This window comes from Perna viridis, chromosome 1, assembly GCF_037379345.1.
Source record: "Perna viridis isolate PV_CMFRI_1.1 ecotype Kerala chromosome 1, ASM3737934v1, whole genome shotgun sequence".
Taxonomy (NCBI): domain Eukaryota; kingdom Metazoa; phylum Mollusca; class Bivalvia; order Mytilida; family Mytilidae; genus Perna; species Perna viridis.
Window position 1 is genome coordinate 11,124,782 of NC_142445.1, and position 16,294 is coordinate 11,141,075.

The window sequence follows — 16,294 nt, forward strand, 5'->3', positions numbered from 1 at the left end:
ATTCAACTTCACCTCTAGAACTGATTAGAGTCATATAGTTTTCCTTCCTTCTTTCGTTTAATCCGGACTTGAACTTTTATGAACGATTAACACGTTGGTTTCTAGAACGACAGGGGACGCTTACCATACGGGTTTACATGGTCTCAGTTTTTCAAGTTTTGAGTGGAGTCTTTGTTCGTGTTATTTTGGTCAAATAATGTTTTTTTTCGTTGTTGTGTGTGTCTGTTTTCCATGTTTAGTCTTTATCAATGGATTTTATTCTTTCGATTTCCGCTCGAATCTTGGCTCACTTGAATATCATTTGCTATAATTAGCTATGCATTACTATTGACAAACATTTCTCCAAAATGTTGTTACATTGATATTCAAAAATTGAAAGTCAATAATCAATGACGAATCAATGTAAATAACGACCGAATCAAAGTTCAATGTTTTATATTTTGGTTTTCTTATATTTTTTTATGAAAATTGTATATAGAATTTTATTTTTATTGTCGAATAACTTGCATATTTCAGGGCCGCAATCTACACGTAAGTTGCTTTACATAGTGTCTTGATTTTAATATTTAATTAAAAAAAAGTGTCTAAAACATCTGCTTGTAGTATTAATAATTGGGGGAGGTTTGTTCTACAATCATTCAAAATGAAAACCTATCTTATATTGATAGTCTTTACATAATACAATAACTTTCCTTCGTTCCACTTAATTATTTAATTAAATATTATAATTGCGCTAAACCAATGGTTACAGGGTGCAAGTATATATTAAATGATTCACTCTATCTGATATATTATTAAATCTTGATCTACCTGATCTATTCCTGAAAAGCATTAGTCGGGCAAGAGGAATCAACAACAATCCTCCATGTAGTATTAAAAAACAATCCTAAACCTGTGAAAAATGTACAGTTTATCACAAATTAAAATTATCAGAGTGTTTGTGTTTTTTTTAAATGTTGGTGAAGTTTACATTTCTATTATTTAGTAAACACATATGGTATATACTAAATTCAATACATTTACACAGCTGATGTATTATATTTTATCTACAATTTACATTACTCAATCATGCAAAAATACATAAATATACTTTCTCTTTTTAGACACCATTTAATTGAATTGAATTGATATCAAAATAAAAGATATTTGAAAAAAGAATTTTACAAATTAAAGAGCTTAATATTCTAGATATGGAAATTCAAATGCATATTAAACGAAAAGAAAATTAATTGTTTTATAATTTTTTCTAGTCTTCTTTTTTGTGGTAAACGAGCTTTAAAAGTTGAGTATTACTTAAATCTGTTTTTGCCTGATTAACTGATGCGCTATCTCATATATGATATTGATTTTTTTTTAAATATTCTTTGTATTTATTTTTCTACACTAATGTTGATTTTTTAAAAACAAGTTTTAATCTATTTTTCATTATACATCTATTTGGATATATATAATCTACTTCAATTTTTTTGGGTTTTTTTGTGTGTGTGACTACATGTTAAGATAAAGCACATTATTATAGAACCAGGTAGGGATTAGTGCCACATATACGTCATAATCACGATGCATGCCGGGAACAAATCTCATTCTTCTGTATTAATGTTTGTCAGTTAGTTAAGGGTAATTAGTGAGACTCTGAAATTGAAGAATAAAATCATGCATTATTTAGATACTATTAAATTTGAGTAAGAGTCTTTTGGGGTTCCCATACTCTTTAAGTATCAGACAGGAATTGACTCAGTCTTAGTTTTTCATTTGGTTGTTACACTTTTGGGATGAGCTTATATAGATTGTATTTAATATTGACACGTTCCAAGAGTTAGCGTTCATGATTTGGTAGGTCAAAGTAGGAAATTAAGGCATGATTTTCTTTAAAATATGGTTACATATGATTTGTTAAATACCGAAAAATCATTGTTTGTTCGATAGGTTTTTTTTACAAAAAATCTAAGTTATCAACGTATGAATAAGTAACGGAACAACTTTTGTGTAATATCGAAAGAACAAACCGACAGTAGACGAATAATTCATTGATCAAACAACAAAATATAAAGCAAAATACACACGGAAAATGTGCAAAACCACCTAAAATTGCGAGTGACCTAGGTGATTTTAACGTGGGAGTAGTTTCTGCTTCGTGCTGCTACATTTTTTATTTGAAAATCAAGTTCGATGAAAGAGGAAAATCATCAATGAAAGATGGCTATTGTTTGTAATGTTGAAACATCATATCGGTCAGTTAAGGGGAAGTGACGACCTTTCTACTTTAAGCATGACGACCTTAATCTATTGGCAACAAGTCCTTATTTTGCGTAAACTGCAGAGCCCAGTCTTGAAAATCAGTATAATGATCACAGTATCTAAAATACAAAAATTCAAGTTTTATACATTGTAAATTTCGAGATGCTGTATACGTATTTCAAGGAGTAACCTCTCATCAACAGCATTACAATCAAATCAAATATGTAGGAAGATCATGATCAAAATAAAATTTATATCTAATGAAACGTATAGGTTTTAATACAAAACTCGATGCACAGGGAGTTATGTTGTTTTTTTCTTTTGTTTTTTTGTTTCGTTTCGTCTTGTTTTGTTTGTTTGTTTGTTTGTTTTTTTTTCGTCATTGAAATAGACGTATATACCTGAATTTATCAACACCATTTTCAGGATATAGCAAAAATGATATTCTTTATTTGTTTTGGTCTTGTGTTGCAGTTTTATGTAAAGACTCAACTCTGTTTAATTGTAATCCTGCAGTATGTTCTGACCCAACTTTAAGACGCATGTGTCCTGCTACTTGTGGTTCGTGTGGTGGGTATTTTTTTTTTTTTTTTTTTGGAAGGACACTTTAAGGATATGATTTTTTCAATTAATTTAATTACGAACATTTAGCTGTTATAGTAAACAAAGAGTAATCAAGGGAACCAAGGTTATATGGTAATCAAGGGACAAAGACCAGACATAGAAAACATACATACACAACAAAGAACATAAAGTAACTAAAATCATACATACAAAGTAACAAAAGCAAATGAGCAACTCGGGCTCCACAAAAAACTGGAAGCATGGACCAGATGCACCGGCAAGAATGAAAATTCATAACATTTATTTAAGCAATTGCTACTTAAATCAATACATAAGTCGCTTTAAATTGCAATTGAAGTTTAAATTATTGTTTTAATATATTTTAGGAACAGGGAAGAAATAAAAAAATAATAAAATATGAATATTATCTGTTATAGTTTTCTTCTACTGGTCATGATATATGCTATTTGCGATGGTTTTGACTTAAGGTAAATTCATATGTCAACACCATGCGAACAGTTTTCAAGGCATTAGCAACTAAGTGGCTAATACAGAAGATACTTTCCCACCAGAAGTTCTTAGGCCATAAATACTTGTCACCGGTCGATACAGAATGACAGATTTCGATGGGACAAGTGGCCTCATTTTATATCCTTTCGTCTGAAAGATGAAAGTTTATACAGAAAATGTGCTGGTTACAATACCATTTTGTGATGTACCAGCTCTTATAACAAAAGGGGAAAATTTGGTATATGCCGAGACAAGCCCGTCTGAAATCTGTACCTAGCTAGCAAACTAATAGGTTAACCAAAAATGTTATATTACCAAATTTAGATACATTAACTTTTATGCAAGGCTTTCTAACATGTATTGATATTTAGCTATACCAGTACGTAGTACCTACAAATTTATAACGATATTTGTTAATACCTTTCAGGGATCGGAACCACCGAGCCGATTAAGTTTCCTATAAACATTCATGCATTCAATTACGCATTCACATGAAATAATAAACATTATTTTAATTACAATTAAAATATTTGGCTAATCAACAAGATATGAAGTGGATTAAACGGCCACAGTCGAATCAGGATGACGATATATGACACGAAAAAAAAAACAGAATACCAAAATATATAGAGCAAGTCTTCGCGCCTTTGGTATCAAAGAATGCTCAAATTCCTCTTACTAAAGCAAATCACCAAGAGAGGACAAATGTCCTGCTCTTTTACACTTTATCCTAGAACACCCTGGTTGACAAGGAAGAGCAGCAATTAAACAATTTACTAGCTTAACTACGTACATTTATATTTCATACAAGCTAAAAGTATACTTAAACACGGTGATAACAAACTGGTATCAGATTAGCCGCCCGCCCCGGCTACTCACGGTTACATGAGATAGTCTTCACCGAACTGACTTCCCAAGGTAACGTGGAAAAGTCGCTGACTTTGATATGATCCGACGTAAAATAGTGGAAAAGATCGGGACCCTTATACCAGTGGGTCTATACATACTCACATAATCCCCCTACTTAACAACTGACTTTTTCAATATTTTTTCTCTTTCCTACGGTGACGTGCCAATATCGCCTAATTAGTATGTAATTCCAAATATTTTGAGAGACAAAGATGCAAAATATCGGCATGTCATTAATCAATTCACATGATTTTTTATCCCCAATATCATTCTAACCTAGCTGAATCAAGATTAGTTGGGGTACATATTTTAGCTCCTATTCGACTGCGGCGGCCATGAGGGCATACCATGGTATTCCACGTATCCGTGTCCACTTGATATTGACCTATTCCTTCACTCTTATGAGGCTGACTTTATAGCTGATCTGATCAGAAAGAAAGAATATCGTTTGGCTAGATCATTCAATCTCAGTTTCCTCTATATAGATGACGTATTATCTTTAAACAATCCTGATTTCGGGGATTTGATACATCGCATCTACCCAAAAGAACTTGAGATAAAGGATACTACAGACACTGTGATAATCAAAAGAATATAATCCAGGGACAAAGACCAGACATGGAAAACAGACATACACAACAAAGAACATACAGCAACTAAAATCATACACACAAAGCAACAAAAGCAAATGAGTTACTCGGACTCCACTGAAAACTGGGAGTATGGACCAGGTGCACCGGTAGGGTAAGCGTCCTCTGCTTTTCTAGAAACACCCGCCGGGTTGCTCATAAAAAGTCAAGTCCGGTATAGACAAACGAGGAAAGGAAAACTATGACCTGTTGAATAAATCAGTTTTCATGGTGCAGATGGATACACCATAACGATCCACGAGTTCATGATAACTTCAATCTTGTAGCAACATAACCCTGTTCCAGAAGTCTATTTGTTAGAGTTCTAGCGCGAACCAAAAAGTCTGGCATAACGTATGAGTTGTGATATGAACACTCCATACGCAGGAGCCGAAGGGATGTTGCCACAGATGAAAGGAATGTTGACAATTTTGAATGAAAAGTCATCACGTTTGTCGTAAAGTTTGGTCAATAGTTTTCCTTTACCATCGATTTCTAAGTGTAGGTCAAGATATGAGGCTGACTTCACAGTGTATGTAGTATCCTTTATCTCAAGTTCTTTTGGGTAGATGCGATGTATCAACTCCCCGAAATTAGGATTGTTTAAAGATAATACGTCATCTATATAGCGGAAACTGAGACTGAATGATCTAGCCAAACGATATTCTTTCTTTCGGACCAGATTAGCAAAAAGAATTTAGCAAATGAAAAAGCAAAACAAAACATTTCCCGTTCGTATCGGGTAAAATATACTTTGTTTAGGGCGCTGATTAGGCGATTTAATAACGCTAGAGAAATTGGTGACCTAGCATCAGCTTCTCGTGATTTATTCCGTCGGAGCCCCTCAACCATTTTCTCTATGAAAAATGATTTTACACTATCTGTTATGTTTCGTATTTTGAGGGCAAAACTCAGTCCTGACAAGTAAGTGGTCACTTTAGAAACTGACAGTTGTTTTTGTAAGAAAGGTATGCTATGAACTTCGCCCAATTGTCAATAGGATTTGGCCGCAAATCATCCAAATTATCAAGTAACCGAAACTGAATGTAAGACTCTACTGCTATTTCATAAGTTTCCAGGTACTAGACAACATAGAAAAATTAACTAGCAAATTCTGTACTCATGTAAAACTTTCAGAATTGGAACGAAATTTCACTGCTATTGATGTCTGCTGTGGGACACATTCTTCTGAATTTTTTAAATTTACCACGTGAAAGAGAATCAGAATTCAAACATCTCGGGATATGTTCAGGTTTTCACAAAATATCAAATTCTAAACCAATTTTCTGACAAGGGCTATCACTCTTGGGGATTTCGAGGATTTATTTCGTATAATTGTGACTAGGCCATGTTATCGATTTTGAAAATAACATTCTTGTTTTTTAAATGTTGTCCCCATATGTTCAATGCGATTACTACAACGAATAATTCAAGAAATGTAATATCAGTATTCAAACCAAGAATATGGCAAATTCTCCTGTGCCACCCACCATTGAAATAAATACCAAACCCTATATCTTAAATACCCGCGCTATCACTGAACGGTTGCAACTGGTCATTATAAGACCAAAATTGATCCAGAAGAGCGTAGTTTCATTCTATTTGTCCAGAAATGATAGCTAAGTTCTAATGTCTTCTTTCATAGACTGTGTAATCCTGATTTTATGCTGAGGTTTATCACATTACTTGTTTCGTCAATTAAGCTGCTCGACCTGGAACGATACCTTGACACGCAAAATTATCATGCCTATCAAAGATTGCAATTCACGGAGTATGATTTTTAACAATTTAGACAAGAAAATAGTTTGTTACACAAGGTTTCAATCTTATCTCGCCAAAGCTTCATTACCAACGGCTTGGTGTCAAATTCTCCCCCAAAATGTCAGTACCTCTGTATAATCTACGGTTTTCTCATCCGCTTAAGGGACCCAATGCCTACCCCCCTAAACTGCAACTCTTCTGAAAGGTGGTTAAAGTGCTTTTACACTCAAAACTTCCCTCTTTTGAACACAGCAAATAGTCATTTAAGTAGTTCAAGATATTTTCAATGTAAAGCCATTGAAAAAGATTCAAACAAAGAACAGCTAACAGAGGCACCCATCGTGAGATATTTTTCTAAGTAGTACATAATTTCAAATTTGAACTTCGTAGATCGAGTTCTCTAGACGAATGTCATAAAATTTATTTTAAATGCCGATTTAATATAATATTTTGCTAAGACACTGAATGATATTTACAGCATTGTCTATACTTGAATATTTAACTTTACAGTGTTCCCTATCAATATAGTCGTTGTCAGATTTATTATGAAGAAATGACAGATTATGGATCATTCGAAATTCGCTGCTGGATCAGTTTTTGGAATAATCGAAATTGGGGACACTCGGAAGATTAGGAATGGAGGGGACAAAATAGACCGACTACTCTGTCTAGTTTTATTTCTTTGTTGATTTTTCTTCAGCAATAGTAGCCAACTCCCCGACAATCTCTTTACATTCATGACCAAACAGTAATCTAGGAAATTGCAAAACACACCTCTGTTGTAGAATTTCAATGTCTAGTTTTCTGGTAAGTCATAAATGAATTTATAATCCCGTTCATGTTCTTATGAGGCTGAAGATTGTTCCTGTCCCCTGATTGACCTTGACTGATACCCAAAGAGCTATTATAATTAGGCGTTGTAACGTACATCATTTATAATTCCATGTCCACTACCCCCATCCCCAGGAGGTTAATACTGAGTGAACCTTATTCAGCCTGATTAGTTCGTCATACATAACACAACCATTTGAACATCCAACCCCTTTCCTTGCCATGTCTCGAGCATGACACTACTATAAATCATGAATGCTGTTGACTAAGTATGCATGTTTTTGATTGTATATGTTTTTTTTTCCACAACTGACAGAAAATCACCTTCCCTTTTAGAGCAAACCGTCCCTCCAGATTTAGCTCAATATTTAAAGCCTGGTTTAACTTTAACATTAAGCTCAAATATGTGAATTCTCGGTTTACACTTTGTTTATATGATCACTATCACTTTTATAGTAAAAAATGAAAAAGATATATATGTTATAGGACAGATTGAAATTTAGTAGGATTTGAAACCCTCGATTCTAGGGAAAATTGAATTATAATTTCTCCTAGGATAAAAACAAGTCAAGTCCTGGGTAGACGAAAAAGGAAAAAAAACTATGACACGTTGAACAAACCAGTCTTCATGGTGCATATGGATACACCGTAACGATCCATGAGTTCACGATGACGACCATAAAACTTTTGAAGTGATGATTTCAATCTTGTAGCAACATAACCCTGTTCCAGAAGGCTAATTGTAAGAAGTCTAGCGTGATACAAAAGGTCTGCGTAGTAACGGCAAGCTCTGGCTTAACGTAGGAGTTGTAATATGAGCATTCTAGACGCAGGTTCTGAAGGGATGTTGCCACAGATGAAAGGAAACTTGACGATACGTTTTGAAAAGTCAACGTTTGTCCTTTTACATTGATCTCTAAGTGTAGGTCAATATATGAGGCTGTCTTCACAGCGTCTGTAGTAGGATCTTTTACCAATAATACGTCATCTATATGACCGAAACTGAGATCGAAGGACCTGGCTAAACGATGTTCCTTCCTTTTGATTAGATCAGCTATAAAGTCAGCTTCATTACAGTGAAGGAATAGGTCAGCCAGTAGAGGAGCACAATTTGTCAGCCAGTAGAGGAGCACAATTTGTCAGCCAGTAGAGGAGCACAATTTGTTATTATTGGAATGCCAAAGGTTTGTTGAAAAATGCGTCCACCTTACTGAAAAAATATGTTGTCGATAAAAAACTTCCAGCATTTTGACAATATCTTTTTTCTTTATGATTTTGAATCGTTTTGTAAAAAGTATGACGAATCTCTATGAAGTACCACGCATTTATATCTAGATGTGTCATTTTTTTCTTGGAGTAAGAAATTGCATTTTACACAATTTTTCATGTCAAGGGAATAATGTTTTTTCTTTTAAAAACGCTATTTTGGAGTCGATGTAAGCTATAGAGTTCCTACTTCTTTGTAGGTAAAAGTTGTAAAAGATTTTCATAATTTAGAAATTGAGTGTTAGTATCCTTTACTCAATACTCTGGTTTCCTTGAACGCCATAAACATCTGCACAGACTCCTGAATCAAGGGTATGAAGAAATGCGTCTCAAAAGGTCTCTTACCAAATTTATTTTAGTAATAATATAATAGGTATCGGGAATTTATCTAGTACAAGTATCAGTGAAATCAATGCAATGACGTTATTTAACACCTGTCCAAGAAGTAAACGTAGCCATTGCCAAAGACGTCGGAAGACTAGGGAAAAAGATGCACCCGACCCTGTCCCATCATATTCACTTTCAGACAGATAGAATAACCTTCTGTCTAGTTTACAATAACCTTTACTTGTTCATTACATAAGAACGAAACTTTTTTCACTACCAGTCACCCTTCTAAAAGATCTTAGATATTTCGGACTCGTGGAAGGATGTCAACCCCTTTTCGATGAAATACAGGTTGTCCGGCATTATATTTGACGTGGCCAAAGTCCGTCCTTTAAACCTGTTAGATCTGAACCTCTTCACGGTGAGAATCGGAAATTTATACACATCCCATTTTCCAACAAAGGAATAGATGCTCTTAACATCAGCAATATTCTTCATCGTAAAGCGGTAGTTTCCAAAATTTCACCATATTTCAAAAATCAATCTGTTCCTATAGTCTCTTACAGCTACACTAAGATAATAAGTAGTAAAAAGACATTGCAGAATCTAAACATTAAGGAATACTTAAAATCCCCTCTGACATGTGACTGTGCTTCTTTTTTTAATAACAGTCCTTCTGGCCATGTCATCACTGGACATTTGAATATCATTGAGAATGAACTCCTCAGTTTCTCATGGTCCAAAATTCGGAGAATCACAGCGCCTTAATTGGAAACTTAATTTCAAAACTATAATGGATGCCAGATCATGGATAAAGAGAGAGACAAGGACCAAGAATCAGAAATCGAGTCCTTGTCAGATTGGATACGTGCCATCTAATCGTTGGTACGGAATCGTATTGACAATCTCCAGAAATGTGTCGATAAAAGACCCAAGTCCGAATTCAACGATCGTGAGGCAATTGAACGATACATGAGAAATGTGTCATCAAAATGTGTGGACAAAGTTTCGAACAACATTGTATTTGTTTGTAAAGCGCATTACTTCAGTTGCCTTATTACAGAATTAGGCAATGATAGTAACATTCCAGGTTGTGCCACATACAAATGTACTACTTCTAAAAAGAAAGATGAAATTCTAAACAACTAGAAGTCCTTCATGTCTTTTCTCAACATCGAAACAAAATTTGAGGACTTGTATTGGATTCCCAAACTCCTTAAGAATCCATACAAAGAAAGGTATATAACTGGATCTTCATCTTGCTCCACGAAGGAGATGTCAGTTCATCTTACAAAGATATTGTCTGCAGTTAAGAATGGACAGCAATCTTATTAAAATACCTCCTACTCTCGTAGCGGCATTAATCATATGTGGACACATTCTAAAGACTAACTTCAAAACCTAAAATCCTGCAGTTTTTCGGAAATTATTTCTCTCCAATTTTTTTACTGCTCAACTCTTCACACTACATTACCACATGAAAAATCGAAATCTCGTAAATCTTTAACTATTTCAAAATTTATGTTGTCCTCGGTTACAAATCCACATACTTTTCTAAAACATCGTAGAAGGCAAAGTGTGCTACACAGAAAAGCAGGTTTGCGATATGCTTGATTTCCTTATTGATACACATTTGGAGGAGCTATTTTATTCAACAACAAATTGGCATTCCAAAGGGCACTAACTGTACTCCTATCCTGGTCGATTTGTTTTTATATTCATATGAGACTGAATTCCTTAAGAACCTTGTAAAGAATAAAAATTTAAAAGATGCTAAATCATATAACTTTACATAAAGATATATTGATGATGTATTGTCCATCAACGTACCTTCTTTTGGTAAATGGTTACCGTCAATATATCCATCAGAGCTCGAGATATTGGAGACTCCCGAAACAGCCTGTTCTGCATCTTTTTTTTACCTACATCTCGAATTCGACAACAGTGGTCAACTCGCACTAAGATTTATGATAAAAGAGACGACTTTAATTTTAATAAAATTTCCTTTTCTGTGCAGCTATATCCCTGCATATGGTGTTTATATTTCATAATTGATTCGCTACGCTAGAGCAAGTACTAACTACTCGGATTTCCTTGAACGTCATAAATATCCGCGTAACAGACTCCTGAATCAAGGATATGAAGAAATGCGTCTTAAAAAGTCTCTTACCAAATTATTTTTTAGAAATCAGTCCTCAGTTTCTTCTTAAACAATGAGTAATGATTGTTGTTTTTTAATCATCACTATCGTCATGCCGCAATGGGAGAGGGGAAGTTTAGCGCCCTGTAAAACCTAGATTTAACCCACCATTTCGTTTGAAGTGCCTGTACCAAGTCAGGACCATTGCGGTACCAACTGCTCCGGTGGTGTAATGTCAATTTTGCTAGATTTATATTGTACTCAGTTTCTTCTAAAATAATGAGTAATGATTGTTTTTTGTAAATTGTTCTTTGTGCTAATTTTTCGATTTTAACGCAATAGCATGCAAATGCTGTTTAATCACCACTGGTATATTCACGCCGCAATGAAAGAGGGGGGTTTAGTGCGCTGTAAAACCTTTATTTTACCCACCATTTCGTTTGAAATCGCAGTACTGAGTCAGGACCATTGCGGCATCAGCTGCTCCGTTGGTAAAATATCTATTTTTTCACATTTATTTTGGACTTGACTTGATAAGGGATCGAGTTATTGTTCGGTAATTTTGTTATTATCCTTATTCCTCAAATGAATTTAAATATAGTTTAAATATAAATTTAAACTCAGACTTTTGACCAAAGTCTTCAAATACGTTTTTGAGTTTTGGTCTTTCACCTAGGTTCTAAACCAGATGAATCAAATAACCTTCATATTTATATACGTACAACCAAATAAAGGCAAAAAGGAAGTATTTGATTTAAAGTGATTTTGTGGGGTTTAACAGGAAGTTGTTTTGATATAAATTTGGTTTGATCTGTTATCATATGACTTAAATGTAAGACAGTACGCATTGATATGGATGTCGTTTTGAGAAATTTCTTACCTTTAAGTTTGTTTTTCTGTTTGTCCTGTTTGTGTCAAACAAATGGATATTTATGGGGAAGAGAGAATAGCAACAAGCAGTTAGAAACCCTAGTTAACAGATGGGACAACAAGAAATACAGAGGTATGTCTATTCAGCGTTCTCCATTTCATGGATATGTGTTTATCTTAACTACATATTTATTTGTTTCTTTTAATCCTTTCATTGACTTTTTATATTAACGATTTTAATTTGTTAAATGACAAAATAAATTATCACTAACACACTTCGTCATTTTTATTTATATCGTGATGTGAGAGTACAGCTGTACTACATTACTTCCACACATATTACGTTACGGTTAGATAAGCTTGTTCAAATACATTTAAAAAGATAAACATTGCAAAGTAACTTCCGGACAAATTTGTGGATGTTCAATTATGGTGAAAATGGTTTGCATTGTTGAATTTATTTATTTTATTTTGATTTTAAATTGATTTTTTTTTATATTTTTCTTCAGAAATAAGATTAACTTCAATGTACATAAGAGAGTTATGATTACTATGCATTACAATTTTACCTTGTAATATATTTTTTGTAACTAGAAGGATGAACTTCAAAGTATTGAGCTTATTGCAGCACTACCAAACATGATGTTACTATCAAAATTAAAATATATTTAAAAATGGTAAAATAAATTTGAAATTAAGGGGTGAAAATACAAATATATAAATACAAGTATAAGATTAGAAATTAAGAATGCAATTCTAATCATGGAATAAAAGCTAATTTTCAATAAGTTTGGTCTATATCATTATACATCCGTTATTACGTTACATACATTTTGATGTAGACTGTGGTGAAGTAAGGAAGTATGGTGAATACACAAAGGATGGAGTGTACAGGATATGGATGAACTCAACCTATAGTTTTGAGGTAAACTGAACATATAAGTATGAAGGGATAAAAAAACCGCTGTCTCATTCTAATTGTAACTAGACATTGAGTTTTATTTTTCTCGTAAAAAAACAAATCAGACAGACAAATTAGGCTGGACAGCGTCTGACATCATTGAGTACTTTTATTGATTCAGTTTTTGTTGTTGTATTTCCCTAATTTAACTTAATATCAAAGTGTATCAAAGCACAGGTTACCAATAGTAGAGATAAAACAATAAAATAAACATCAACCTACGCTTTTTCTTTCTTTTTTCTTAATAACATTTTTTCTTTGTTAAATAAAGGAAGTTTTTTTTTTCATCAAAAATGCAAATATTTACTGCTTACAAATGTAACAAATTCTTCATTCCAGATCTACTGCATTCACAACGTTAACAACTCTTATAATGTAATCTTGAGAAGAATGGACCCGCAAATAAGCTTCAGCCAGGGATGGCAGTCTTATGTCTCTGGATTTGGTAACAGTCAAAGTGATTACTGGATAGGGTTAAACCAAATATACTATCTCACAAATATTCAGAGTAAGTTGAACCGTAACCTGTAAGAAAGAAAGATTCAAATATTTTCGAAGAGTCTCAATAGTCAAACAAATATTGCAGTTGTGAACTTAAGACTAAGTTTTCGGTAAGTTATTTTACATTGCGCTTGTCAATACTGACCAATGACATGTAGCTCTCGATTAAGAAAGTATATTTTCTTCTCCATTTTATTAGTTCGTGGATTCATCCGTGCGTGATAGTATCTACTACGGGTATGACCTTGACCTTTTCATTACAGGAAATACCATTTTGACAATTAATCTTCAAGACTGGACGGGAAACAACAAAAACGCTCGATACAGTCATTTTCAATTAATAGACTCAACAAGCTACACACTAAGAATTGGTGGTTACTCTGGTGACGCTGGTGACTCGATGTCCCATAATGATAACATGGCATTTGCAACACAAGATAAACCTGACCGGAATTACTGTGCTGTTCATCAACAGGGAGGATGGTGGTTCAATTACTGTACATACGCCTTCCTTACCGGCAAATATTACTATGGTGGACCCTATACGCCCAGTGGTAGTTACTTTGATGGAATTTACTGGTATTCCTGGGGAGGATATGGTTATTCCATGAAGTTCGCGCAAATGATGGTGTCTAACAATTAGATAAACATATGAACATAAGGGATGTAAATTGGTATAATTTAACATTTGTTGTATCATTTTATCGACCTAGTTTCTTTATGTATCATTTTGACACTCTCAGAATAATGCTTTATGTATTTACATGATAATGCGACATTTCGGCCTGCTGCTCAAGATGAGATTATTGAGATTTTGTTACACAATTCATACGCTTTGCTAAAAATTAATTTTCTTGATAGGGCTTTAAGGCTCAGTGGCTTACAAAAAGGCAACTTGGACAAGGTTATGTTGTGAATGAATAGAGGTTGTTAATTCAAGAAAGTCCATAACCTCATTGACCGATATGAAGTACTCGTTACCAATTTCATTAAAAAACATTCATCTATCCAAATGTTCAGATTTCCTCATTCATTTAACTGGACCTTCAACGAGTAGCACGAATGATGTATTGTAAGAATTTTTATATATATGGGGCTGCATTCAAAACCAAACACCGATTCGAATTTAGTTTATTACTTCCTTGTGCATCGATGTGACGGATAGTAATCCGAATTTTCTACTATTCATTTAAAACTTGTAATAGTGTAGAAAATAGTTAAGCGTCTTAATGTATTTATGTGTAAAATGTTTTACTGATAAGATCTTGGTCTTTACTCTATTTAAAATCATCTCCAATGCTGTTGAATGGGAGTTACTACCGATTCTCATGAATTCCAAGAGTTAACGTGTCGAGACTTAAAGGACATATTGTCCACCCTTCCGGCTAACCTTAGTTCGACTTCAGTTTTAATTGGGTTCGTAGTGTTCGTTTCTGTGGATACGTTTGTTTAATGTGACCTGCGTTCTTGGCTTTGTTTTGTCCATGGATTTTCCCTCTGGTATTCCATACCCCTGCAATTTAAGAGAAGCGCAACTGTACAGAGACAAATATTTTTCACGTAAAATTAATGTTAATCGAGCTTCACATGATATTAACGTGAAATTCACTTAATACGAATTTCACGTGAAGGCTCATTCACCTGAATTTTACGTGAACTCTGTCACAAAGTTTATTTGCTTAATTCAGGTAAAAATCATCTGAAATTCGCGTGAAATCATCATGTGAAATAATTTTGCATGTGTAGCGTTAACAAACAAATTGGTTTGTAAAATCTAGCGACGTAGTTCGATAACTACCGAAATCACGCGATACTACTTTGTGTATTGCTAAGTATAGTTTATAAACAATATTCTTTGAAATTATAGACATGTATAAATTTGTAAAAAGATACAAGTGTGTAAATGATAAATAATGTATTTAAATGAATGTTTTTGCTTATTGTTTTTAATTGAAAAATTAAAAATGAATAACGTTCATTTTCATGTAATGGCAACCAGAGATGTGTCGCATGCACACATATCAATTGTGTTCATCATAAAATTTTTAAACCTTTCAAGGAAGAGTTCATATAAATCCTTCGAAATGTCACAAACAAGCATTAAAATAGAAAGTAAGGGGTTTGAAGGCCACATTTAATCAAATATTAATCACAATTGCCTTGAATTGGTCGAAGAAATGGTGTCGTTTCCATTTCTAGAACTTCTTTACAATATAAATGTCTCTATCTTAAACAGAAACTTCATCATTTATGTTTGAAATAACAGTTACAATATTTAGAAATGGGAAATCAATGTGATCAGTGTCTTTGAATGCAGAGGGTTTATGTTAAAGTCTCTGTTAAAAGTAATTACTTTTATTTCAAATCTTGTTTCGAGCAGCGTGGTAAAGCGGAATTTTGATGTCTTGCTATTCTCTAACTCGAATAATTCTGCGCCCTATATCGGCCACTGGCCATACAAGGTAGCGATCGATAGTGAACGGAATATAACGACTGCATTATTCGGATTAGCTAATCTATTTAATAACAGGTATATGGGTATTCTTAATTCTCTTAGTTATAATATTCCTAACACTGGAAAAAAATATGTAAATTTAAAATTTAAATGTGTGCATGTACAATAGGAAATTAAGAACAAAATGGAGTAAAAATTTTGACTTTGATATGTTAAGTGTATGTTTGTATCCTTTTCTCAATTTCATCTCTAAATGCACATTTTTTTAATGATTTATATATATATATCTTCTTTACACTTTTAATTAGTTTTACCATATTTAAAAGTTACAA

At 33.6% G+C, this 16,294-nt stretch overlaps 2 protein-coding genes across 6 annotated transcripts in view; both read left to right on the forward strand.

The window, feature by feature from the left end:
* The window catches only part of LOC148627234 (uncharacterized), a 61,973-nt gene that overhangs the window by 10,794 nt on the left and 34,885 nt on the right, over positions 1–16,294 (forward strand). For 3 of the 5 annotated variants that reach the window (XM_088570057.1, XM_088570040.1, XM_088570050.1), the window contains exons 12-14: positions 517–531; positions 2,713–2,808; positions 3,189–3,229. The exons of 1 other annotated variant lie outside the window; for it this stretch is intronic. In XM_088570057.1, coding sequence (XP_088426183.1) covers positions 517–531; positions 2,713–2,808; positions 3,189–3,205 — 128 coding nt within the window. In that variant the 3' untranslated portion in view covers positions 3,206–3,229. Of the gene's footprint in view, positions 1–516; positions 532–2,712; positions 2,809–3,188; positions 3,230–16,294 lie in introns of those variants that run through there. One more of the 5 variants, XR_015920006.1, reaches the window with a different exon arrangement.
* LOC148627235 (fibrinogen-like protein 1) lies at positions 11,939–14,514 on the forward strand. The gene is made up of 4 exons (XM_088570016.1): positions 11,939–12,178; positions 12,888–12,970; positions 13,346–13,514; positions 13,771–14,514. The coding sequence occupies exons 1-4, from the start codon at positions 12,028–12,030 to the stop codon at positions 14,148–14,150; spliced, it is 783 nt and encodes a 260-aa protein (XP_088426142.1). The 5' UTR covers positions 11,939–12,027; the 3' UTR covers positions 14,151–14,514.